The following is a 27,374-nucleotide window of genomic DNA, read 5'->3' as shown; positions in this document are numbered from 1 at the left end:
TCATTGTGTAACCTAAGCAGTTCATAGTTGATCTGTCTTAGGGGCCATATAAGGTTTATTTTATAGCAAAAGAACAAAGGATTCATGTGTGCCAATACATTTAGCCAATCAAAATACACCATGCATGTCTTGAAAATTGAAACACGTCATTTGTCAAAATATATTATAAATTGCAATTAAAATATATTTGTTGCTTTGCGATTATCAGCTTTCCCGGAACATCCTTTCTGGAGGTCAGGACAGGTCAAAATCCTCCCCAATGTTCCGAACTTTTGGCGATATGCTTGACTGGCCTTGGTACACATCTGGCGTTATAACAATGAGTAATTCATGCTTTGAAATACAATGTTGCTTATAACATATCTGTGAAGCTTCTAAGGAAACACGAACCTAAAGAAGTGAGGAGCAGTAAATATCTTAGTTAATGTGAAAAAGCTTGAATCAATATATATTTGCCATTAAAAAGGAAGCTCCCACACCATCAAAAGCAATTCACCTCGTGCCTCAAACTTCTTTTACGCTATTATTTTCTATAGGCGGCAATCTAGCGTATAGCATCCTCTTACCCATACTCTCCACTGTGCTCTACTAGATGTTGTCAGTCGGTAAGGTGGGAAGTAGAGCATCCCTTTGAATGCGTCAAAAGTATATTAATAATAATATATAATGATATTTTATTATTATGTAGGTGAGGAAGGATGAGGGCCCTGTATGAGCGAGTGGGACAATGGTGGGAATAAGGCCAGGTACGCTTCAGAACGATGTGTATCCAAGGTGACGGCACCACTGGTGGAGCGATATATCGGGCTGCACGTACAATAATGCGCAATGCCGCCGTTCCCTGGGTCGCCCCATTGGGTATGCAGTCCAATCGATATAGTGTATTGTCTAATGTGTACCCGGGGTTACACTGGAGTATGCATTATTAATAACAATAATAATAACAACAAAATAATAATATTATAAAGTAACTGCAATATATGAGTCATAGGTAGTGGAGTGACGCGCTGCAATGAAGCCATGCCTCCACATGTATTTGCAGTTACCATGGGAATACACCTGCAGAACCCTTTGCCACTATGACCTCTTTCCAGAATCCAACATGGCCGCCCGCAGAGCGAAAACGCTATTTCGCCGGCGGCTTGCCCACACTCAAGATGGCGGGCCTCTACTCCCGTATTGTTCACTTTTCCACAGGGTTCCGAGGCCTCCCTCTCTGTTACCGCCATTCGCGGACTCGGGCATTAGCTGCAGGCGTGAGCTGCGTTATGAAGTAGTCGGCTGTCCCTCATCCAGCATGGCGGCCGCGGCGTTGCCCTCTTGCAGTATGGCCGCCGTGCGCCGTCCTTATGACGCCGCCGGCCGCACGCCCCGCCCCCCGGTACTCGCACACCTCCCGTGTCACCTTGGGGGTCCCGGCTGCTGTCAGACGGTAACAAGATGGCGGAGAGCGGCAAGCAGAGGACCTCCCCCAAGGCCATCAAGTTCCTCTTCGGGGGGCTGGCCGGGTAATGTCCCAATGCCATGCTGGGTGTTGTAGTGCCACAATCTGGGGGGGGAGGTGTTGCTCATCCTGACACCGTACTCGGTGTGCTCTGTTCACTGTGTGTGTATGTATATCTGTGCAGTGTTATGTCGGAGGAGCTATGTGCTATGCAGTGGTGATTTATTACCATTTTCTTTCATTTATTTACTGACACGTATCCTGCACTTTGCAATGTATATTATGTGGCCCCTCTCCATTGTGCTCCCTTTCTCGGGACCCCTGATTGGTCTCCCTGTGTGTGGCGTGGCCCCCCGGTTGTTCTCCCTGTGTGTGGCGTGGCCCCCCGGTTGTTCTCCCTGTGTGTGGCGTGGCCCCCCGGTTGTTCTCCCTGTGTGTGGCGTGGCCCCCCCCCGGTTGTTCTCCCTGTGTGTGGCGTGGCCCCCCCCGGTTGTTCTCCCTGTGTGTGGCGTGGCCCCCCCCCGGTTGTTCTCCCTGTGTGTGGCGTGGCCCCCCCCGGTTGTTCTCCCTGTGTGTGGCGTGGCCCCCCGGTTGTTCTCCCTGTGTGTGGCGTGGCCCCCCGGTTGTTCTCCCTGTGTGTGGCGTGGCCCCCCCCGGTTGTGGCCCCCCCGGTTGTTCTCCCTGTGTGTGGCGTGGCCCCCCCGGTTGTTCTCCCTGTGTGTGGCGTGGCCCCCCCGGTTGTTCTCCCTGTGTGTGGCGTGGCCCCCCCCGGTTGTTCTCCCTGTGTGTGGCGTGGCCCCCCCCGGTTGTTCTCCCTGTGTGTGGCGTGGCCCCCCCCGGTTGTTCTCCCTGTGTGTGGCGTGGCCCCCCGGTTGTTCTCCCTGTGTGTGGCGTGGCCCCCCGGTTGTTCTCCCTGTGTGTGGCGTGGCCCCCCGGTTGTTCTCCCTGTGTGTGGCGTGGCCCCCCGGTTGTTCTCCCTGTGTGTGGCGTGGCCCCCCGGTTGTTCTCCCTGTGTGTGGCGTGGCCATCCTCCCCCCGGTTGTTCTCCCTGTGTGTGACGTGGGCCCCCGGTTGTTCTCCCTGTGTGTGGTTTCTGTCCCCGGTTGTTCTCCGTGCGTGTAATATTATACACATGTGATACAGGACCAGTAGAGGCACACGTTATGTATCACAAGTAACACATATGTATATTACAGCACCTAGTAGAAACAGACATTATGTAATACAGGACCAGTAGATGTACATGATATGTATCACATGTAATAAACATATATGATACAGCATCTGGTAAAGGCACACGTTATGTAATACATGTATGTGATACAGGACCAGTATAGGGATACGGTGTGTAATACATGTATGTGATACAGGACCAGTATAGGGATACGGTGTGTAATACATGTATGTGATACAGGACCAGTATAGGTATACGGTGTGTAATACATGTATGTGCTACAGGACCAGTAGAGGCACACGTTATGTAATACATGTATGTGATACAGGACCAGTATAGGGATACGGTGTGTAATACATGTATGTGATACAGGACCAGTATAGGGATACGGTGTGTAATACATGTATGTGATACAGGACCAGTATAAGGATACGGTGTGTAATACATGTATGTGATACAGGACCAGTATAGGGATACGGTGTGTAATACATGTATGTGATACAGGACACGTTATGTATCACAGGCCTCCCTGTAGTGTCACCAGTTGCCTCCTACCCCTGGGTGCATGGTACAATGTCCTCTCCCGGCACACGCACTGACGCCTGGGTGACCCGTCTGTGTACTTATCATCATGGTTTTATTGTCAGCAGCATGTGGTCACACGAGCATGATCTCTGCGGCTGCACATTGTATCCTGACACACATCTACACACAGCAATAACTCACATGTGCCAGGAACTGGTGCAACAGCTTATAATGAGCAGGGATGTGATGCGTCAGCCCTCCTGGGCAATGTCTGATAATGGCATGCTGGCACTGCCAACTGGAAGGGGGAGGGGCTACTGTCTGATAATGGTATGCTGGCACTGCTAACTGGAAGGTGGAGGGGCTACTGTCTGATAATGGCATGCTGGCACTGCCAACTGGGAGGGGATACTGTCTGATAATGACATGCTGACACTGCCAACTGGAAGGTGGAGGGGCTACTGTCTGATAATGGCATGCTGGCACTGCTAACTGGAAGGTGGAGGGGCTACTGTCTGATAATGGCATGCTGGCACTGCTAACTGGAAGGTGGAGGGGCTACTGTCTGATAATGGTATGCTGGCACTGCTAACTGGGAGGGGATACTGTCTGATAATGGCATGCTGGCACTGCCAACTGGGAGGGGATACTGTCTGATAATGGCATGCTGGCACTGCCAACTGGGAGGGGATACTGTCTGATAATGGCATGCTGGCACTGCCAACTGGAAGGTGGAGGGGCTACTGTCTGATAATGGTATGCTGGCACTGCTAACTGGCAGGGGATACTGTCTGATAATGGCATGCTGGCACTGCCAACTGGGAGGGGATACTGTCTGATAATGGCATGCTGGCACTACCAACTGGAAGGTGGAGGGGCTACTGTCTGATAATGGTATGCTGGCACTGCTAACTGGCAGGGGATACTGTCTGATAATGGCATGCTGGCACTGCCAACTGGGAGGGGATACTGTCTGATAATGGCATGCTGGCACTGCCAACTGGAAGGGGGAGGGGCTACTGTCTGATAATGGTATGCTGGCACTGCTAACTGGCAGGGGATACTGTCTGATAATGGCATGCTGGCACTGCCAACTGGGAGGGGATACTGTCTGATAATGGCATGCTGGCACTGCCAACTGGAAGGGGGAGGGGCTACTGTCTGATAATGGCATGCTGGCACTGCCAACTGGAAGGGGGAGGGGCTACTGTCTGATAATGGCATGCTGGCGCTGCCAACTGGAAGGGGGAGGGGCTACTGTCTGATAATAGCATGCTGGCACTGACAACTGGGACGGGGTAGGGATACTGTCTGATAATAGCATGCTGGCACTGCCAACTGGGACGGGGTAGGGATACTGTCTGATAATAGCATGCTGGCACTGCCAACTGGGAGGGTAATAATAAGAATTTACTTACCGATAATTCTATTTCTCGGAGTCCGTAGTGGATGCTGGGGTTCCTGAAAGGACCATGGGGAATAGCGGCTCCGCAGGAGACAGGGCACAAAAAAGTAAAGCTTTACTAGGTCAGGTGGTGTGCACTGGCTCCTCCCCCTATGACCCTCCTCCAGACTCCAGTTAGGTACTGTGCCCGGACGAGCATACACAATAAGGGAGGCATTTTGAATCCCGGGTAAGACTCATACCAGCCACACCAATCACACCGTACAACTTGTGATCTAAACCCAGTTAACAGTATGACAACAGAAAGGGCCTCTTAAAGATGGCTCCTTAACAATAACCCGAATTAGTTAACAATAACTATGTACAAGTATTGCAGATAATCCGCACTTGGGATGGGCGCCCAGCATCCACTACGGACTCCGAGAAATAGAATTATCGGTAAGTAAATTCTTATTTTCTCTATCGTCCTAAGTGGATGCTGGGGTTCCTGAAAGGACCATGGGGATTATACCAAAGCTCCCAAACGGGCGGGAGAGTGCGGATGACTCTGCAGCACCGAATGAGAGAACTCCAGGTCCTCCTTTGCCAGGGTATCAAATTTGTAAAATTTTACAAACGTGTTCTCCCCCGACCACGTAGCTGCTCGGCAGAGTTGTAATGCCGAGACCCCTCGGGCAGCCGCCCAAGATGAGCCCACCTTCCTTGTGGAGTGGGCTTTTACAGTTTTAGGCTGTGGCAGGCCTGCCACAGAATGTGCAAGTTGAATTGTGTTACAAATCCAACGAGCAATCGACTGCTTAGAAGCAGGTGCGCCCAACTTGTTGGGTGCATACAATATAAACAGCGAGTCAGATTTTCTGACTCCAGCCGTCCTTGCAATGTATATTTTTAAGGCTCTGACAACGTCCAACAACTTGGAGTCCTCCAAGTCGCTAGTGGCCGCAGGCACCACAATAGGTTGGTTCAGATGAAATGCTGATACCACTTTAGGGAGAAAATGCGGACGAGTCCGCAGTTCTGCCCTATCCGAATGGAAGATTAGATAAGGACTTTTATAAGATAAAGCCGCCAATTCAGATACTCTCCTGGCAGAGGCCAGGGCTAGTAACATAGTCACTTTCAATGTGAGATATTTCAAATCCACCTTTTTCAATGGTTCAAACCAATGGGATTTGAGGAAATCTAAAACTACATTTAGATCCCACGGTGCCACCGGAGGCACCACAGGAGGCTGTATATGCAGTACTCCCTTGACAAAAGTCTGGACCTCAGGGACAGAGGCCAATTCTTTTTGGAAGAATATTGACAGGGCCGAAATTTGAACCTTAATGGATCCCAATTTGAGACCCATAGATAATCCTGATTGCAGGAAATGTAGGAAACGACCCAGTTGGAATTCCTCCGTCGGAACCCTCCGATCCTCGCACCACGCTACATATTTTCGCCAAATGCGGTGATAATGTTTCACGGTGACTTCCTTCCGTGCCTTAATCAAGGTAGGAATGACTTCTTCTGGAATGCCTTTCCCTTTTAGGATCTGGCGTTCAACCGCCATGCCGTCAAACGCAGCCGCGGTAAGTCTTGAAAAAGACAGGGACCCTGCTGTAGCAGGTCCCTTCTCAGAGGTAGAGGCCACGGTTCGTCCGTGAGCATCTCTTGAAGTTCCGGATACCAAGTCCTTCTCGGCCAATCCGGAACCACTAGTATTGTTCTTACTCTTCTTTGCCGTATGATCTTCAATACCTTTGGTATGAGCGGCAGAGGAGGAAACACATACACTGACTGGTACACCCAAGGAGTTACCAGTGCGTCCACAGCTATTGCCTGTGGATCTCTTGACCTGGCGCAATATTTGTCCAGTTTCTTGTTGAGGCGAGACGCCATCATGTCTACAATTGGTCTTTCCCAACGGTCTATTAACATGTTGAAGACTTCTGGATGTAGACCCCACTCTCCCGGATGAAGATCGTGTCTGCTGAGGAAGTCTGCTTCCCAGTTGTCCACGCCCGGGATGAACACTGCTGACAGTGCTATCACGTGATTCTCCGCCCAGCGAAGAATCTTGGCAGCTTCTGCCATTGCACTCCTGCTTCTTGTGCCGCCCTGCCTGTTTACATGGGCGACCGCCGTGATGTTGTCCGACTGAATCAACACCGGCTTTCCTTGCAGGAGAAGTTCCGCCTGGCTTAGAGCATTGTAGATTGCTCTTAGTTCCAGAATGTTTATGTGAAGAGACTTTTCCAGACTCGTCCATACTCCCTGGAAGTTTCTTCCTTGTGTGACTGCTCCCCAGCCTCTCAGGCTGGCGTCCGTGGTCACCAGGATCCAATCCTGAATGCCGAATCTGCGGCCTTCTAATAGGTGAGCCTTCTGCAACCACCACAGAAGTGACACCCTTGTCTTTGGTGACAGGGTTATTCGCAGGTGCATCTGCAGATGCGACCCTGACCATTTGTCCAACAGATCCCTTTGGAATATTCTTGCATGGAATCTGCCGAATGGAATTGCTTCGTAAGAAGCCACCATTTTTCCCAGGACTCTTGTGCATTGATGTACTGACACTTTTCCTGGTTTTAGGAGGTTCCTGACCAGATCGGATAACTCCTTGGCTTTTTCCTCTGGAAGGAAAACCTTTTTCTGAACCGTGTCCAGAATCATTCCTAGGAACAGCAGACGAGTTGTCGGGATTAAATGGGATTTTGGAATATTCAGAATCCACCCGTGTTGTCTTAGCACCTCTTGAGATAGTGCTAAAGCTGTCTCCAGCTGTTCTCTGGACCTTGCCCTTATTAGGAGATCGTCCAAGTATGGGATAACTAATACGCCTTTTCTTCGAAGAAGAATCATCATCTCGGCCATTACCTTGGTAAAGACCCGAGGCGCCGTGGACAATCCGAACGGCAGCGTCTGAAACTGATAGTGACAGTTTTGAACAATGAACCTGAGGTACCCCTGGTGTGCGGGGTAAATCGGAACGTGTAGATACGCATCCTTGATGTCCAAGGATACCATAAAGTCCCCTTCTTCCAGGTTCGCTATCACTGCTCTGAGTGACTCCATCTTGAACTTGAACTTTTTTATGTAGAGGTTCAAGGACTTCAGATTTAGAATAGGCCTTACCGAGCCATCCGGCTTCGGTACCACAAATAGAGTGGAATAATACCCCTTTCCTTGTTGTAATAGGGGTACTTTGACTATCACCTGCTGAGCGTACAGCTTGTGAATGGCTTCCAACACCCTCTCCCTTTCGGAAGAGACGGTTGGTAAGGCAGACTTCAGGAAACGATGAGGAGGATCCGTCTCTAATTCCAACCTGTACCCCTGAGATATTATCTGCAGGATCCAGGGGTCTACCTGCGAGTGAGCCCACTGCGCGCTGTAATTTTTGAGACGGCCCCCCACTGTCCCCGAGTCCGCTTGAGAGGCCCCAGCGTCATGCTGAGGTTTTTGCAGGAGCCGGGGAGGGCTTCTGTTCCTGGGAAGGAGCTGCCTGTTGGTGTCTCTTCCCTCTTCCTCTGCCTCGTGGCAGGTACGACAAGCCCTTTGCTCTCTTATTTTTGTAGGAGCGAAAAGGCTGCGGTTGAAAGGTCGGTGCCTTTCTCTGTTGGGGAGTGACTTGAGGTAAAAAAGTGGATTTCCCGGCAGTAGCCGTGGCCACCAAGTCTGATAGACCAACTCCAAATAACTCCTCCCCTTTATACGGCAAAACCTCCATGTGACGTTTTGAATCCGCATCGCCTGTCCACTGTCGTGTCCATAAGGCTCTTCTGGCTGAAATGGACATAGCACTCACCCGAGATGCCAGTGTGCAAATATCCCTCTGTGCATCACGCATATAGATAAATGCATCCTTTATTTGTTCTAACGACAGTAAAACATTGTCCCTATCTAGGGTATCAATATTTTCAATCAGGGATTCTGACCAAACTACTCCAGCACTGCACATCCAGGCAGTTGCTATAGCTGGTCGTAGTATAACACCTGCATGTGTGTATATATTCTTTTGAATAACTTCCATCTTTCTATCTGATGGATCCTTAAGTGCGGCCGTCTCAGGAGAGGGTAACGCCACTTGTTTGGATAAGCGTGTGAGCGCCTTGTCCACCTTAGGGGGTGTTTCCCAGCGCGCCCTAACCTCTGGCGGGAAAGGGTATAATGCCAATAACTTTTTTGAAATTATCAACTTTTTATCAGGAGCAACCCACGCTTCATCACACACGTCATTTAATTCTTCTGATTCAGGAAAAACTGTTTGTAGTTTTTTCACACCATACATAATACCCTGTTTTACGGTATCTGTAGTATCAGCTAAATGTAACGTCTCCTTCATTGCCAAAATCATATAACGTGTGGCCCTACTGGAAAATACGTTTGAATTTCTACCGTCGTCACTGGAATCAGTGCCCGTGTCTGGGTCTGTGTCGACCGACTGAGGCAAAGGGCGTTTTACAGCCCCTGACGGTGTTTGAGGCGCCTGGACAGGCATTAATTGATTGTCCGGCCGCCTCATGTCCTCAACTGACTGTTTAAGGGAAGATAAACCATCACGTAATTCCACAAATAAAGGCATCCATTCTGGTGTCGACCCCCTGGGGGGTGACATCTGCATATTTGGCAATTGCTCCGCCTCCACACCAATATCGTCCTCATACATGTCGACACCACGTACCGACACACACCGCAAACTCACAGGGAATGCTCTAATGAAGACAGGACCCACTAGCCCTTTTGGGGAGACAGAGGGAGAGTCTGCCAGCACACACCACAAAGCGCCATATATACAAGGGATATCCTTATATTAAGTGCTCCCTTATAGCTGCTTTAATATATATATATATATATATAGCCATTAATGTGCCCCCCCTCTCTGTTTTACCCTGTTTCTGTAGTGCAGTGCAGGGGAGAGACCTGGGAGCCGTTCTGACCAGCGGAGCTGTGACAGAAAATGGCGCCGTGTGCTGAGGAGATAGGCCCCGCCCCTTTTTCGGCGGGTTCTTCTCCCGCTATTTTTCCAGTCAGGCAGGGGTTAAATATCTCCATATAGCCCCTATGGGCTATATGTGAGGTATTTTTAGCCTTGTATAAGGTTTATATTTGCCTCTCAGAGCGCCCCCCCCCAGCGCTCTGCACCCTCAGTGACTGCCCAGTGAAGTGTGCTGAGAGGAAAATGGCGCACAGCTGCAGTGCTGTGCGCTACCTTATGAAGACTGAGGAGTCTTCAGCCGCCGGTTTCCGGACCTCTTCACGCTTCAGCATCTGCAAGGGGGTCGGCGGCGCGGCTCCGGGACCGGACTCCACGGCTGGGCCTGTGTTCGATCCCTCTGGAGCTAATGGTGTCCAGTAGCCAAGCAGCAAATCCACTCTGCATGCAGGTGAGTTTACTACTTTCCCCCTAAGTCCCACGTTGCAGTGATCCTGTTGCCAGCAGGACTCACTGTAAAGAAAAAAACCTAAACTAAACTTTCTCTAAGCAGCTCTTTAGGAGAGCCACCTAGATTGCACCCTTCTCGTTCGGGCACAAAATCTAACTGGAGTCTGGAGGAGGGTCATAGGGGGAGGAGCCAGTGCACACCACCTGACCTAGTAAAGCTTTACTTTTTTGTGCCCTGTCTCCTGCGGAGCCGCTATTCCCCATGGTCCTTTCAGGAACCCCAGCATCCACTTAGGACGATAGAGAAAAGTAATAAAGGATTGCGTAGGTACTGATACCAGCTCCCCTGCCACCAGTCTGTATATTGGGTGCTGTGAATCTGATCTCAGCAGCAGCAGGTCTTATAGAGTGTGCACTTACCTCAATGTCCCACGAGTGCCATCCTTGCTGTATATATTACGTTTTGGTGGGCACCCGGGCCACTTGTAGTTTGTGTCATCTTTTTGTTTGATATGCTGTTGTGTATGTATGTGTAAGAGTTTGGGCACTGCGGCTGGTGTAATGGTTAGCACTAATGCCTCACAGCACTGAGGTCTTGGGTTTAATTCACAACAAGGTCGGGTCTGTGCAGAGTTTGTATGTTCTCCCATGTTTGGATGGGTTTCCTCCGGGTGCTCCAATTCCCCAAAAAGTGGTATGGAATATAAATTGTAATCTTCCCTAATGTGGATGACTTCTGTACTGCGCCGCGGAACGTGTGCGATATAAAGTAATTGTAGATAAATATGTATCTCTGTGTGTGTGTATATAACATTGACTTATTGTTGTCCCTCCTCTAGGATGGGAGCCACGGTTTTTGTCCAGCCGCTGGATCTGGTGAAGAATCGTATGCAGCTGAGCGGGGAGGGGGCTAAGACCAAGGAGTATAAAACCAGCTTCCATGCGGTGGGCAGTATCCTGAGGAACGAGGGTCTCCGAGGAATCTATACAGGGTGAGAGGGCAACCCCCATAACCCTCGTCTCTATATGTCACTCTGCTGACTTACAGCTCCCTTCTGTCTGTGTCACCCTGCAGGGGGAGGGGCCGACTCATAGCTCCCTTCTGTCTGTGTCACCCTGCAGGGGGAGGGGCGGGCTCATAACTCCCTTCTGTCTGTGTCACCCTGCAGGGGGAGGGACAGGCTCATAGCTCCCTTCTGTCTGTGTCACACTGCAGGGGGACGGGCGGGCTCATAGCTCCATTCTGTCTGTGTCACCCTGCAGGGGGAGGGGCGGGCTCATAGCTCCCTTCTGTCTGTGTCACCCTGCAGGGGGAGGGGCAGGCTCATAGCTCCCTTCTGTCTGTGTCACCCTGCAGGGGGAGGGACAAGCTCATAGCTCCCTTCTGACTGTGTCACCCTACAGGGGGAGGGACAGGCTCATAGCTCCCTTCTGTCTGTGTCACTGTGTCACCCTGCAGGGGGAGAAGCAGGCTCATAGCTCCCTTCTGCCTGTGTCACCCTGCAGGGGGAGGGGCAGACTCATAGCTCCCTTCTGTCTGTGTCACCCTGTCACCCTGCAGGGGGAGGGACAGGCTCATAGCTCCCTTCTGTCTGTGTCACCCTACAGGGGGAGGGACAGGCTCATAGCTCCCTTCTGTCTGTGTCACTGTGTCACCCTGCAGGGGGAGGGACAGGCTCATAGCTCCCTTCTGACTGTGTCACTCTGTAGGGGGAGGGACAGGCTCGTAGCTCCCTTCTGTCTGTGTCACTGTGTCACCCTGCAGGGGGAGGGACAGGCTCATAGCTCCCTTCTGTCCGTGTCACCCTGCAGGGGGAGGACAGGCTCACAGCTTCCCTCTGTCTGTGTCACTGTGTCACCCTGCAGGGGGAGGGACCGGCTCATAGCTCCCTTCTGACTGTGTCACCCTGTAGGGGGAGGGACAGGCTCGTAGCTCCCTTCTATCTGTGTCACCCTGCAGGGGGTGGGACAGGCTCATAGCTCCCTTCTGTCTGTGTCACCCTGCAGGGGGAGGGACAGGCTCATAGCTCCCTTCTGTCTGTGTCACTGTGTCACCCTGCAGGGGGAGGGACAGGCTCATAGCTCCCTTCTGTCTGTGTCACCCTGCAGGGGGAGGAGCAGGCTCATAGCTCCCTCCTGTCTGTGTCACCCTGCAGGGGGAGGGACAGGCTCATAGCTCCCTTCTGACTGTGTCACCCTGTAGGGGGAGGGACAGGCTCGTAGCTCCCTTCTATCTGTGTCACCCTGCAGGGGGTGGGACAGACTCATAGCTCCCTTCCGTCTGTGTCACCCTGCAGGGGGAGGGACAGGCTCATAGCTCCCTTCTGTCTGTGTCACTGTGTCACCCTGCAGGGGGAGGGACAGGCTCATAGCTCCCTTCTGTCTGTGTCACCCTGCAGGGGGAGGAGCAGGCTCATAGCTCCCTTCTGTCTGTGTCACCCTGAAGGGGGAGGAGCAGGCTCATAGCTCCCTTCTGTCTGTGTCACTCTGAAAGGGTGAAAATATTTCTGTATCGCACAGTATATTATTATATTATATGTCACACAGGTTATCTGCCGGTCTTCTGCGCCAAGCGACCTACACGACTACGCGTCTTGGTATTTACACCATACTGTTTGAGAAGCTGACCAAGGCGGATGGGACCCCCCCCAACTTCTTAATGAAAGCAGCTATAGGGATGACGGCTGGGGCCACCGGAGCCTTTGTGGGGACTCCGGCTGAGGTCGCCCTCATCAGAATGACAGCAGACGGAAGGTAAGGTGTGATTGCTCCCCCTAGTGGTCAGACCTGGCATTTCAGCATAGATAAAACATCCCTATTGTATCCTGCTCCCTAGCCTCTGATCTCTGCACAAACGAACATCCCAGATAATTGATCAGTAAAGATAACGACATGAGGCATTAATTATACATATTGATCTGGCCACCTGAGTATGCTCTATGTATCATCCAGGACTGTACACTGTATTCTCTGCAGGGAAATCCCAGTGGGAGAATTCGGGGGTGTGATATTGTCACATCCAGGTCAGCCCACTAGATCCACATCACAGCATTGTTACTTCATGCTGGACACTTAGCACAGCAATTCTAACCACTGACCGCAGTCTTGTCCAGCAAGTGTCCTGCTCGCCCCGGCCACCCTAGGCCCATGGCTTGCCCCATAAGCTCAGCCCTCGTCTGTATTCCACTTCTCTCCCCGTGCTGTGAGCTTCCCTCCTGCCCCATTGTGCTTCAGTGATGGCAACAAGCAATGGCTAGACGTACAAGCAGCTTGCTGGCCAGTCATCCTTCATTACCACACTGGGTAACGTCACCCGAACTCTTCCCTCCTGCAGGTTACCTGCCGACCAGAGGAGGGGATACAGCAACGTCTTCAATGCACTAGTGAGAATGTCTAGAGAAGAAGGAATCACCACGTTGTGGCGGGTGAGTCCATAATAGGTGGCAGCGCAATGCAACGTGTGGTGAGGGGGCAGTATGTGACATGTGACTGTCCCTCATGGCTGTATACCCACCATGGCCCGTGCTGTGTGTACGTGTGGTGAGGGGGGCGGTATGTGACGTGACTGTCCCTCAGGGCTGTATACCCACCATGGCCCGTGCTGTGTGTACGTGTGGTGAGGGGGCGGTATGTGACGTGACTGTCTCTCCCTCAGGGTTGTATACCCACCATGGCCCGTGCTGTGTGTACGTGTGGTGAGGGGGCGGTATGTGACGTGACTGTCCCTCAGGGCTGTATACCCACCATGGCCCGTGCTGTGTGTACGTGTGGTGAGGGGGGCGGTATGTGACTGTCCCACAGGGCTGTATACCCACCATGGCCCGTGCTGTGTGTACGTGTGGTGAGGGGGGCGGTATGTGACGTGACTGTCTCTCCCTCAGGGCTGTATACCCACCATGGCCCGTGCTGTGTGTACGTGTGGTGAGGGAGCGGTATGTGACGTGACTGTCCCTCAGGGCTGTATACCCACCATGGCCCGTGCTGTGTGTACGTGTAGGGAGGGGGCGGTATGTGACGTGACTGTCCCACAGGGCTGTATACCTACCATGGCCCGTGCTGTGTGTACGTGTGGTGAGGGGGCGGTATGTGACATGTGACTGTCTCTCTCCCTCAGGGCTGTATACCCACCATGGCCCGTGCTGTGTGTACGTGTGGTGAGGGGCAGTATCTGACATGTGACTGTCTCTCTCCCTCAGGGCTGTATACCCACCATGGCCCGTGCTGTGTGTACGTGTGGTGAGGGGGCAGTATGTGACATGTGACTGTCTCTCTCCCTCAGGGCTGTATACCCACCATGGCCCGTGCTGTTTGTACGTGTGGTGAGGGGGCGGTATGTGACATGTGACTGTCTCTCTCCCTCAGGGCTGTATACCCACCATGGCCCGTGCTGTGTGTACGTGTGGCGAGGGGGCACTATGTGACATGTGACTGTCTCTCTCCCTCAGGGCTGTATACCCACCATGGCCCGTGCTGTGTGTACGTGTGGCGAGGGGGCACTATGTGACATGTGACTGTCTCTCTCCCTCAGGGCTGTATACCCACCATGGCTCGGGCCGTCGTTGTGAACGCTGCCCAGCTGGCGTCTTATTCTCAGTCCAAGCAGTTTCTTTTGGATTCCGGTGAGATGTAATAACTCTGTAACATAGTGATAATCTTCTGTATGTTATAATGTTGTAGTCTGTCGCCTCTGCTGTCAGTTACTGAGTGTGTATCATTACTATAGCCATGTGTGTGTATACAAATAACCTATTGTTCACTATAATGCTATAAGGCTAGTTTAGTGACCGGCAGGGATAGGTATATTAAAGTGTATATCATTATAAAACAGTTGTGACATCATCGCTCGTGTCATATTTATAAACTAATACTTAAGTTATAACTTCCAGATGGAGAGGGTACACTATTTGTACATTATCAGAGGTCATCCCCATGATACAGAATTGGTGACCCTTGTGTGACATCATCGCCTCCTCTTGTTTCGGGAAGTAGCCGCGCCCCTGATGTGCGGATCTGTAATCCCCGACCCCTCTCATTACACCTACGGCATTAGCAGAATGCATGCTGGGTAATCAGGCAGACAGCAGAGGCAGTGTCCCCCCCATAGATGTCTTACAATAACCATTGCTCGTTGCCTTTAGGTTACTTCCGGGATAATATCTTCTGTCACTTCTGCGCCAGTATGATCAGTGGTCTGGTCACCACCGCCGCCTCAATGCCTGTGGATATAGCAAAGACCAGGTAAGCTCTCATTGGCTGGCTGCCCTCAGTGACCCGGACACAAGGTGACGTCCAGTCCTGCCATACGTTGTCTAGACCTCTTCCAATGCTCCCATTGGCCGCTTCCAGACAATCGGCATTCCCTATTTTTCTTTAAATTGTACATATATATATATATATATATATATATATCAATAGCAATGAGAGCGGCACTGGGAGTCGTGATGAACAAAGGGAAAAATAAAGTGCTTTTATTGGATCTACGTTTCGGGGACGCAGCCCCTTCGTCAGGATATATTGTATAGCAATGTACAGTGTTTAAATACCTGTGCAAATAGAGGTTACTCACCGCCTCCAGCCGTCACGCCGCCCAGGTCCCGGAACTGACGTCACTCCCCTCTCAGGAAGTGACGCGTCACCGGTCCGTCTAGCTGGCGTTCTCGGGCTTTAGGAAACAGGTAACCATGACAACGTAAACAAAAATCGTGGTAACTCAGTAAAATTCAAACATAAAGTGCAGTGCAAATTACTCAAACCGCGTTGTCATTGTTACATATATGTGCAATCGATTTAAGCCAAACACTAATTATGGTGCTCACTGATTATAAAGCCCCTTGCAGTATTTAGAAAACAATAAACTACTGAATTCATTTATATAATAATCTTCATATAAGTAAAACAAAATATAAGTGACATCTAAAAAAACATACAAAGGCTGGAGGACATCGACTAACTTCCATATGCCTAAATTATATATCTCTCAGGTAGCTACTACATGTATCTATGCATACAAATATAAGTATAACCCTGGAACTGCTTACAAAAAACATTTCAAGCTAAGTATCTCATTTAATCCCTTGGGATGTACTGTATTAAGAGTGGAAATCCACTTTGCCTCGATCTGTAGCAATTTCTTAGATCGATGGTGGAACCTGGTCAATGATCTTATAATGCAGGGTGGCCATACCATGTTTAGCTGTCACAAAGTGGCGAGCCACAGGTTGGTCGCTAGTACCCGCCTGGTAAGCCTCCCGTATGGCATACCGATGTTGCGCCATTCTTGTTTTGAATGCACAATCGGTTTTACCTTATATTTGTATGCATAGATACATGTAGTAGCTACCTGAGAGATATATAAGTTAGGCATATGGAAGTTAGTCGATGTCCTCCAGCCTTTGTATGTTTTTTTAGATGTCACTTATATTTTGTTTTACTTATATGAAGATTATTATATAAATGAATTCAGTAGTTTATTGTTTTCTAAATACTGCAAGGGGCTTTATAATCAGTGAGCACCATAATTAGTGTTTGGCTTAAATCGATTGCACATATATGTAACAATGACAACGCGGTTTGAGTAATTTGCACTGCACTTTATGTTTGAATTTTACTGAGTTACCACGATTTTTGTTTACGTTGTCATGGTTACCTGTTTCCTATAGCCCGAGAACGCCGGCTAGACGGACCGGTGACGCGTCACTTCCTGAGAGGGGAGTGACGTCAGTTCCGGGACCTGGGCGGCGTGACGGCTGGAGGCGGTGAGTAACCTCTATTTGCACAGGTATTTAAACACTGTACATTGCTATACAATATATCCTGACGAAGGGGCTGCGTCCCCGAAACGTAGATCCAATAAAAGCACTTTATTTTTCACTTTGTTCATCACGACTCCCAGTGCCGCTCTCATTGCTATTGATATAGAAGGGAACTTTCCAGGAGGTGAAGGCACGGGGGCAAGATTTCTTCAACGCTGGGGAGCGCAAGGAGTGCCGGGTCACACTGCACTATATATATATATTTCTCTGACGTCCTAGTGGATGCTGGGACTTCCGTAAGGACCATGGGGGATAGCGGCTCCGCAGGAGACTGGGCACAAAAAGTAAAAGCTTTAGACTAGCTGGTGTGCACTGGCTCCTCCCCCTATGACCCTCCTACAAGCCTCAGTTAGATTTTTGTGCCCGAACGAGAAGGGTGCATGCTAGGTGGCTCTCCTGAGCTGCTTAGAAGTAAAAGTTTAAATAGGTTTTTTATTTTCAGTGAGTCCTGCTGGCAACAGGCTCACTGCATCGTGGGACTAAGGGGAGAAGAAGCGAACTCACCTGCGTGCAGAGTGGATTGGGCTTCTTGGCTACTGGACATTAGCTCCAGAGGGACGATCACAGGTTCAGCCTGGATGGGTCCCGGAGCCGCGCCGCCGGCCCCCTTACAGAGCCAGAAGAGCGAAGAGGTCCGGAGAAATCGGCGGCAGAAGACGGTCCTGTCTTCAGATAAGGTAGCGCACAGCACTGCAGCTGTGCGCCATTGCTCTCAGCACACTTCACACTCCGGTCACTGAGGGTGCAGGGCGCTGGGGGGGAGCGCCCTGAGACGCAATAAAACATGTTTAAACCTTATATGGCTAAAGAAATACATCACATATAGCTCCTGGGCTATATGGATGCATTTCACCCCTGCCAGTTTTCCTAAAAAAAGCGGGAGAAAAGGCCGCCGTGAAGGGGGCGGAGCCTATCTCCTCAGCACACAAGCGCCATTTTCCCTCACAGTTCCGCTGGAAGGAAGGCTCCCAGACTCTCCCCTGCAGTCCTGCTACAGAATCAGGGTAAAACAAGAGAGGGGGGGGCACTATTGGCAGCTAATATAAAACAGCAGCTATAAAGGGAGTAACACTTACAAAAGGTTATCCCTGTATATATATAGCGCTCTGGTGTGTGCTGGCAAACTCTCCCTCTGTCTCCCCAAAGGGCTCGTGGGGTCCTGTCCTCTTTCAGAGCATTCCCTGTGTGTGTGCTGGGTGTCGGTACGATTGTGTCGACATGTATGAGGAGGAAAATGATGTGGAAGCAGAGCAATTGCCTGTGTTAGTGATGTCACCCCCTAGGGAGTCGACACCTGACTGGATGGTCGTATTTAAAGAATTACGTGACAGTGTCAGCACTTTGCAAAAAACTGTTGACGACATGAGACAGCCGGCAAATCAATTAGTGCCTGTTCAGGCGTCTCAGACACCGTCGGGGGCGCTAAAACGCCCGTTACCTCAGATGGTCGACACAGACCCAGACACGGATACTGAATCCAGTGTCGACGGTGAGGAGACAAACGTAATGTCCAGTAGGGCCACACGTTACATGATCACGGCAATGAAGGAGGCATTGAATATTTCTGACACTACAAGTACCACAAAAAAGGGTATTATGTGGGGTGTGAAAAAACTACCAGTAGTTTTTCCTGAATCAGATAAATTAAATGAGGTGTGTGATAAAGCGTGGTTTTCCCCCGATAAAAAACTGCTGATTTCTAATAAATTATTGGCACTATACCCTTTCCCGCCAGAGGTTAGGGCGCGTTGGGAAACACCCCCTAGGGTAGATAAGACGCTCACACGCTTATCAAAACAAGTGGCGTTACCGTCTCCCGATACGGCCGCCCTTAAGGAACCAGCTGATAGAAGGCTGGAAAATATCCTAAAAGGTATATACACACATACTGGTGTTATACTGCGACCAGCAATCGCCTCAGCCTGGATGTGCAGCGCTGGAGTGGCTTGGTCGGATTCCCTGACTGAAAATATTGATACCCTGGATAGGGACAGTATATTATTACTATAGAGCATTTAAAGGATGCATTACTATATATGCGAGATGCACAGAGGGATATTTGCACCCTGGCATCTAGGGTGAGTGCGATGTCCATTTCTGCCAGAAGAGCGTTATGGACGCGACAGTGGTCAGGTGATGCGGATTCCAAACGACATATGGAAGTATTGCCGTATAAAGGGGAGGAGTTATTTGGGGTCGGTCTATCGGACCTGGTGGCCACAGCAACGGCTGGAAAATCCACCTTTTTACCCCAGGTCACCTCTCAGCAGAAAAAGACACCGTCTTTTCAAACTCAGTCCTTTCGTTCCCATAAGGGCAAGCGGGCAAAAGGCCACTCATTTCTGCCCCGGGGCAGTGGAAGGGGAAAAAGACTGCACCAGGCAGCCTCTTCCCAGGAGCAGAAGCCCTCCCCCGCTTCTGCCAAGACTTCAGCATGACGCTGGGGCCTTACAAGCGGACTCAGGCACGATGGGGGGCCGTCTCAAGAATTTCAGCGCGCAGTGGGCTCACTCGCAAGTGGACCCCTGGATCCTGCAGGTAGTATCACAGGGGTACAAATTGGAATTCGAGACGTCTCCCCCTCGCCGGTTCCTGAAGTCTGCTCTACCAACGTCTCCCTCCGACAGGGAGGCGGTAGTGGAAGCTATTCACAAGCTGTATTCCCAGCAGGTGATAATCAAGGTACCCCTCCTACAACAGGGAAAGGGGTATTATTCCACGCTGTTTGTGGTACCGAAGCCGGACGGCTCGGTGAGACCAATTTTAAATCTAAAATCCTTGAACACTTACATAAAAAGGTTCAAATTCAAGATGGAGTCACTCAGAGCAGTGATAGCGAACCTGGAAGAAGGGGACTATATGGTGTCTCTGGACATCAAAGATGCTTATCTCCATGTCCCAATCTACCCTTCTCACCAAGGGTACCTCAGGTTTGTGGTACAAAACTGTCATTATCAGTTTCAGACGCTGCCGTTTGGATTGTCCACGGTACCACGGGTCTTTACCAAGGTAATGGCCGAAATGATGATTCTTCTTCGAAGAAAAGGCGTCTTAATTATCCCTTACTTGGACGATCTCCTGATAAGGGCAAGGTCCAGGGAACAGTTAGAGGTCGGAGTAGCACTATCTCAGGTAGTGCTACGTCAGCACGGGTGGATCCTAAATATCCCAAAATCACAGCTGATTCCAACAACACGTCTACTGTTCCTGGGGATGATTCTGGACACAGTCCAGAAAAAGGTTTTTCTCCCGGAGGAGAAGGCCAGGGAGTTATCCGAGCTAGTCAGGAAACTCCTAAAACCAGGCCAAGTGTCAGTGCATCAATGCACGAGAGTACTGGGAAAAATGGTGGCTTCTTACGAAGCGATTCCATTCGGAAGATTCCATGCAAGAACTTTTCAGTGGGATCTGCTGGACAAATGGTCCGGATCGCATCTTCAGATGCATCAGCGGATAGCCCTATCTCCAAGGACAAGGGTGTCTCTCCTGTGGTGGTTACAGAGTGCTCATCTTCTAGAGGGCCGCAGATTCGGCATTCAGGATTGGATGCTGGTGACCACCGATGCCAGCCTGAGAGGCTGGGGAGCAGTCACACAGGGAAGAAATTTCCAGGGCTTGTGGTCAAGCATGGAAACGTCTCTTCACATAAATATCCTGGAACTAAGGGCCATTTACAATGCCCTAAGTCAAGCAAGGCCTCTGCTTCAGGGTCAGTCGGTATTGATCCAATCGGACAACATCACGGCAGTCGCCCACGTCAACAGACAGGGCGGCACAAGAAGCAGGAGGGCAATGGCAGAAGCTGCAAGGATTCTTCGCTGGGCGGAAAATCATGTGGTGGCACTGTCAGCAGTGTTCATTCCGGGAGTGGACAACTGGGAAGCAGACTTCCTCAGCAGACCGCTCTGGTAACACCGTGGGTGTACCAGTCGGTGTATGTGTTCCCTCCTCTGCCTCTCATTCCAAAAGTACTGAGAATCATAAGAAGGAGAGGAGTGAAGACTATACTCGTGGCTCCGGATTGGCCAAGAAGAACTTGGTACCCGGAACTGCAAGAGATGCTCACGGAGGACCCGTGGCCTCTACCTCTAAGAAAGGACCTGCTCCAGCAGGGACCTTGTCTGTTCCAAGACTTACCGCGGCTGCGTTTGACGGCATGGCGGTTGAACGCCTGATCCTGATGGAAAAAGGCATTCCAGATGAAGTCATCCCTACCCTGATCAAAGCCAGGAAGGATGTAACTGCGAAACATTATCACCGCATTTGGCGAAAATATGTTTCCTGGTGTGAGGCTAAGAAGGCCCCCACAGAGGAATTTCAACTGGGTCGTTTCCTGCATTTCCTGCAAGCAGGACTGTCTATGGGCCTAAAATTAGGATCCATTAAGGTTCAAATTTCGGCCCTGTCGATCTTCTTCCAGAAAGAACTGGCTTCATTGCCTGAAGTTCAGACGTTTGTCAAGGGGGTACTGCATATACAACCTCCTTTTGTGCCACCAGTGGCACCTTGGGATCTCAATGTAGTTTTAGGGTTCCTAAAATCACATTGGTTTGAACCACTCACCACTGTGGAATTAAAATATCTCACATGGAAGGTGGTCATGCTGTTAGCTCTGGCGTCAGCCAGGCGTGTCTCAGAAATGGCGGCTTTGTCATATAAAAGCCCTTACCTAATTTTTCATTCAGACAGGGCAGAATTGAGGACTCGTCCTCAATTTCTCCCTAAGGTGGTTTCAGCGTTTCACATGAACCAACCTATTGTGGTGCCTGCGGCTACTAGGGACTTGGAGGACTCCAAGTTGTTGGACGTAGTCAGGGCCCTGAAAATATATGTTTCCAGGACGGCTGGAGTCAGAAAATCTGACTCGCTGTTTATCCTGTATGCACCCAACAAGCTGGGTGCTCCTGCTTCTAAGCAGACGATTGCTCGTTGGATTTGTAGTACAATTCAGCTTGCACATTCTGTGGCAGGACTGCCACAGCCAAAATCTGTTAAAGCCCATTCCACAAGAAAAGTGGGCTCATCTTGGGCGGCTGCCCGAGGGGTCTCGGCTTTACAACTTTGCCGAGCAGCTACTTGGTCAGGGGCAAACACGTTTGCAAAATTTTACAAATTCGATACCCTGGCTGAGGAGGACCTGGAGTTCTCTCATTCGGTGCTGCAGAGTCATCCGCACTCTCCCGCCCGTTTGGGAGCTTTGGTATAATCCCCATGGTCCTTACGGAAGTCCCAGCATCCACTAGGACGTCAGAGAAAATAAGAATTTACTTACCGATAATTCTATTTCTCGTAGTCCGTAGTGGATGCTGGGCGCCCATCCCAAGTGCGGATTGTCTGCAATACTTGTATATAGTTATTGTTACAAAAAATCGGGTTGTTTATTGTTGTGAGCCATCCTTTCAGAGGCTCCTACGTTTATCATGCTGTTAACTGGGTTCAGATCACAGGTTGTACAGTGTGATTGGTGTGACTGGTATGAGTCTTACCCGGGATTCAAAATCCTTCCTTATTGTGTACGCTCGTCCGGGCACAGTATCCTAACTGAGGCTTGGAGGAGGGTCATAGGGGGAGGAGCCAGTGCACACCAGCTAGTCTAAAGCTTTTACTTTTTGTGCCCAGTCTCCTGCGGTGCCGCTATCCCCCCATGGTCCTTACGGAAGTCCCAGCATCCACTACGGACTACGAGAAATAGATTTATCGGTAAGTAAAATCTTATTTTTTCTTTCAATTGTATGTATGTATATGTGTGTGTGTGTGTATATGTATATATATGTATATATATATATATATATATATATATATATATATATATATATATTATATTTAGTACTTTAATGGTTTTTATTACCTTTTAATCTGTCATTTTAAAAAGTTTTTCATTTGTTTTTACGCTCCCTTTAAGCTTCTTGTTATTGGCCAGGAAAGGGTTTATTGCATGTGGGGTGCACACGGCTGACGCCCCTTACAAGTAACCTCTCGTCCTCTCCGCAGGATACAGAACATGCGAATGATTGATGGGAAGCCAGAGTATAAGAGTGGGCTGGTGAGTGATGGGTTTATACGTCTACCTCTGTCTCGGTGAAACGCGTAGCTTATGTCAGCCTTTACAGCGTCTGCAACTCTCAATGTGTAGGATAGTTAGTACTTATAATAGTACAGCGCGGAGCCGTTACTTAGTGCGGTTCATATGCAGGCCCTGTAGAACTTTTCCAGTCCACATACAGGCTGTGCAATGTACTGAAAGCAGCCATATTCTTTGCTTTAAACAAGCTCGGCACAACAGCGCCACCACCAGGTATAGAGAGAACATGACAGCGTGAAGACGCCTTCATATTAATGTCATCTACAATAATATATAATGTCCATATAACGAAACCATTATATCAGATTTACAAAATCTTCAACCCTAATTCTATAAAAAGGAACTATATAGTTTATATACTATATAGTTTAATTTCCCCTTTGAATATGTCTTTGTATTTTGCAAATATCAGAGCGTGAATGTTTACCATTATTCCTATTATACGGCATTATCTAGTCTCTGTGACCGTTTTGGATGTGTTCCCCCATTTTGTGCAGTTGCCATTTTTTTTACTTATCTTCCCCTTTATTCGTTTTTCTCCAGTCAGAACCCTCCTGTCAGTCTTACTGAAGTTGGATGATGGTTTTATCACACAGTAGCTTGTGGGGTGTTGACTGCTTACCGGGGATGTGTGTATGATGTCATTAGTGGTGGGGTATGATATCACTGGGGTGTGTGGCCAGCTCCAGGAAGGACCTATAATGGCACTGCAATCAGGCAGCAGAAATTATATCTGCCAGTAGAGACGCACTCATGTGGCGTGTGTATTCAGTAGCTGTTTCTTGTGTGTGTTTCGTGACTAGCCCTCTAACTCCGTCTCATTTCCCGCCCTCTGCGCAGGACGTCCTGGCGAAGGTCGTGCGATACGAAGGATTCTTCAGCCTCTGGAAGGGCTTCACTCCTTACTACGCCCGCCTGGGACCCCACACCGTTCTGACCTTCATCTTCCTGGAGCAGATGAACAAATACTACAAGCAGTTCTTCCTGAGCGGATGACGAGACTGTTCCCGTATCTATTAATCTGTCCTACAGACCCAAACCCTGGAGCCCCTGCCCGTCCCCTGCCCGCCACCCCCTCCCCATATTATCCAGCTTAGGATGGCTTGTGTCCCACCCTCGGATCTGACCTCACCGTACCGTGTTGGCTTCTCTGGTTTGCATTGTGTGTAATATCGGGGAGGGGGTCCTAACTATGGGCATGTACATATACAAGTGTCTCATTAAAGCATTTGTATATGTGCCTGCCCCTCCCCCCACAGTCTCGCTGGAGTTTCGGTCTGTAGGAAATAGCTGCAACATTTAAATAGTTATTTTGGAAAGACTTCTCCAGCCAAAGTTAATGTTCTTTATTATCTTTCCAACCAGGATTAAATCTTTTAGTCAGTACTTTATATTATTGTTTATAAATTATATTCACGGAGAGACGGGATGGCGCTGGGAGATCTTGTACAAATAGTGGCGGTAGCCGGGATCCATTATATGGAGAGGGCTTTTGTTCATAACCGCTGACATCCCACCCTCATAACTAGGTGTTCCTGGTGGCTTGTCAGGGGGGGAGGGCTTTTACACTACAGATCCCAGCTGACATAGACTTCATTTTAGAGATAAGGCTTTGGCGCTGAAATAGCCTCTCCTACCGCAGCTCCGGCGACGGACATGCCCTGGCAAAACGTTCCCTACGCAGCATTACGGTGAGCTTTGGCGAGGAGGATAGAATACAACCTGATTTACATTACGAACAAGAGCCTGGTCTTAAGTGTCCCTACGCGGGACGTATTATCTCACTTGCACCGGATTCCTGACTTCTCCCACCTGTTTATATCACGTGTGCAAGGACTTGCAGCCGTCACTCACAGAAAAGAGTCGACGTTCGTGCGGGCGAAGCAATAACTCTCATTACTCAGCCCGCCGGTTCCCTAGGAACCGTGTCGTCAGTGGATTGAGAGCTTACATATGGATCCCACCCAGTCAGTGGCCACTTTCATGGTGTGAGGGTAACCAGTGCAATTTAATAAAGAGCTTTATGAAACAAGTGACGCCGACTCAATTAACATCAATAATAGTTGTCTGAGTTTATTCAATCGATGGATCACATTTTTTATCCAGGTGCACGCTATTAAGCAAGCTCGTTACCAGGCGACCTACATTACACGTGTCAAGTAACACGTATGAAGTCGTGTATATATTTATATTTTATTACAAAGTAGAGGGTGTTTCTGACCATGTGATGACTAACAGCCTCACCCCCTCTGTCCCGCATCTACAGTAAAACGGTATCTCACTTACTTATGGTACAGATGTGGGGCTAAAAGTGGATTTTGAATGCCCTCTACATTTTCAATACACTTCCCCCTGCGTGCGCCCAAAATTGCAACTGACACTCCGTACAGACGCAATGGGGACCCATGCGCAATGCGACTTGGACACATGTGCAGTTGCAAAAAATCAATCCACTGCGTCTGATATCAGCGAGTACACCTCTGAATGAAGTGTATGCAACTTACCTGTACTTCCACTCCTGTGATTATAGAGTTGGAAGTACGGGTCAATTGCATACACGTTCTTAATTACAATGCTGATCAGTCATAAAGGAAAGTGATACTTTCATTAGCATTACTGTGTATATAAATATCCCCTACGCTGTAACGTATGCAATAGTGGCGTATTGTACCCAAACACTGTAATTGCCTATAGTAAGGGCTCATTCCGTTTTAGTCATCGTGGACAAGATTAATTGCTTGTTATTCACAAAACGTTACGAAATTGCAAACTAGCTGCTGCAAAATCGTCAATGGCTGGCAAGCAATTAATTACCACCGATGGTGAGGCTGAACATCACTTGTCTAGCTTAGCGGCATCACTATATAACACAAACCTGTAGTACTACAGAATGGCGGACGTGCACCTTATATCATGGGCCCTAGCATCCGCTTCAATCACTAACATTCTTGTCACCCCGTTGGATGACTGGTCTCTAAAGTGAGATTCGAGCGTGCCGTTGTGCATCAGCAATATCTCTCCTTCGTCCGCCGGTGCTCGCAGGCTGTAGCGGACCAGTCGGATCTCGGGCAGGTCTTCTGTAAGCGCCTTGTAATGTGAGTAGAAAAAATGGTATGTCCACACCAGTATCAGCACCGATGTCACCATTTGCGCCAGGACAATGAGTAGGCACAAGGCATAGATGAGCAGATGGAGGATGCAGCAGTGTTCTAGGATAACTTGCGCCAGCCAAGACATGCCAGTTGCTGCCACCCTGGAATCTCTTGCAGGGGGCATGGAGTACAGAAGTTGTTCTTGGGTTCCCCTGAGGTCTCCTGAGGTCATCGTAACAGGTGTCTTGGCCACACTGGTAGTAGCATCGCTGGTAGCTGCAGTCATCACCGTGCTCGGTTCTCTCTTCGTTGTGGAGTGCAAAGTTGGAGTTGGCACCTTTGATGACCTGGCCACGCTGGTAGGAACATCGCTGGTAGCTGTAGTCATCACCGTGCTCAGTTCTCTCTTCGTCGTTGAGTGCAAACTTGGAATTGGCACCTCTGTAGTTATTCCAGTTGTCCCAACGTCGGAGGTTGTCATCAAAAGTGTTTGATAGGTGGTCGTGTTTGGAATTTCTGTGGTTCTTTCACTAGTTCTTGAAGCCCCCGATGTCCATGTTGATGCATACACCTTTGTGGTGGCTGGCTTTGTGGTTGGTGTAGTTATTTCCCCAAACTTCATATCTGTCGATGTTTGCCATACTTTTGTGGTTAGTACCGTTGTAGTTTCTGCCATCTTCCCAACTTCGGAGGTTGCTATCAAAATTGTTGGCCATGGTTGTGTGGAGGTTCTGACCACTGGCTCAGCTTTTGTGGCTTTTACAGTTGGCAACGCCTTCGTTGGTGGCTTGGGCAAAAATTTGAAATCCATGTCACCTTTCCCTTTGAAGTGGCATTGATCCATGCTGTAATGCAAAAGCGGGGTCCCATCGAAGCAGATCACACTTTCTGCGTCATTAACTGGGTGACCGTCAGAGAGTTGGTAGACTGAAAAGTCGTTCTCCTCTATCCATTTCTTGAAGTACTCGAGGGCACAGTTGCAGTTCCATGGATTCTTCTCCAGGTACACATAAGCCAGATTATCTAAGCCATCAAAGAAGCCATCTGGAATTTCCGTGAGTTTGTTTCCCATCAAGTAAAATTTTTCTAGTTGCCCAAGTGTGGAAATGAGTTGATCGGGGACGGACCACAGCTTATTATATGACAAGTCCAGATGGGCCAACAATGGCAAGTCTTTAAAAACCTTAGAAATTAGAAAATGAGGAGAATTATTAAAGAAGAAAAAAAAAATATCTATGATTTCGTCAACCAAGTTCATGTTTAAATAAAGTAATTTGATATGAAGAATGAATGCAACTTTGCTTTACATTATCATGGAGGACCTCTCACCGATCCCTATTTTATATAAACCATGATCAGAATAACTCTAACCTCTAGAGCAGTGTCTCCTAACCTCAGTACTCAAGGCACACTTACAGTCTAGGTTTTAAGGATGTCCAAATTTGAGCACAGATGGTTCAATCAAAATA

At 49.3% G+C, this 27,374-nt stretch overlaps 2 protein-coding genes and 1 long non-coding RNA gene across 3 annotated transcripts; 1 reads left to right on the top strand and 2 right to left on the bottom strand.

The window, feature by feature from the left end:
- On the bottom strand, window positions 1-3,669 carry LOC134935951 (uncharacterized). The gene is made up of 2 exons (XR_010180426.1): window positions 3,345-3,669; window positions 1-390 (listed from the first exon to the last, which is right to left on the bottom strand). It is a non-coding gene; the product is annotated as an uncharacterized LOC134935951 (long non-coding RNA).
- Window positions 1,368-24,846, top strand: SLC25A11 (solute carrier family 25 member 11). The gene is made up of 8 exons (XM_063930810.1): window positions 1,368-1,508; window positions 10,759-10,911; window positions 12,467-12,673; window positions 13,254-13,344; window positions 14,448-14,538; window positions 15,058-15,157; window positions 22,723-22,774; window positions 23,654-24,846. Exons 1-8 carry the CDS (start codon window positions 1,441-1,443, stop codon window positions 23,807-23,809), a joined length of 918 nt encoding a protein of 305 aa, XP_063786880.1. The 5' UTR covers window positions 1,368-1,440; the 3' UTR covers window positions 23,810-24,846.
- Window positions 24,847-24,860: 14 nt separating this feature from the next.
- LOC134935948 (platelet glycoprotein Ib alpha chain-like) lies at window positions 24,861-27,085 on the bottom strand. Its single transcript, XM_063930809.1, has one exon. The coding sequence runs from the start codon at window positions 26,975-26,977 to the stop codon at window positions 25,697-25,699; it is 1,281 nt and encodes a 426-aa protein (XP_063786879.1). The 5' UTR covers window positions 26,978-27,085; the 3' UTR covers window positions 24,861-25,696.
- Window positions 27,086-27,374: the final 289 nt, after the last annotated feature.

Source organism: Pseudophryne corroboree, chromosome 6 (genome assembly GCF_028390025.1).
Source record: "Pseudophryne corroboree isolate aPseCor3 chromosome 6, aPseCor3.hap2, whole genome shotgun sequence".
Classification (NCBI taxonomy): Eukaryota; Metazoa; Chordata; class Amphibia; order Anura; family Myobatrachidae; genus Pseudophryne; species Pseudophryne corroboree.
This window is presented reverse-complemented; position numbering and strand designations above follow the sequence as displayed.

Excerpts from the sequence above, each read along its gene's own strand:
- SLC25A11 (XM_063930810.1), top strand. The coding sequence starts at position 1,441 with ATGGCGGAGAGCGGCAAGCAGAGGACCTCCCCCAAGGCCATCAAGTTC. Across the intron at positions 14,539-15,057 it reads GCAGTTTCTTTTGGATTCCG|GTTACTTCCGGGATAATATC; the intron begins GTGAGATGTAAT and ends CGTTGCCTTTAG. Across the intron at positions 22,775-23,653 it reads CAGAGTATAAGAGTGGGCTG|GACGTCCTGGCGAAGGTCGT; the intron begins GTGAGTGATGGG and ends CCCTCTGCGCAG.
- LOC134935948 (XM_063930809.1), bottom strand. The coding sequence starts at position 26,977 with ATGGGAAACAAACTCACGGAAATTCCAGATGGCTTCTTTGATGGCTTA.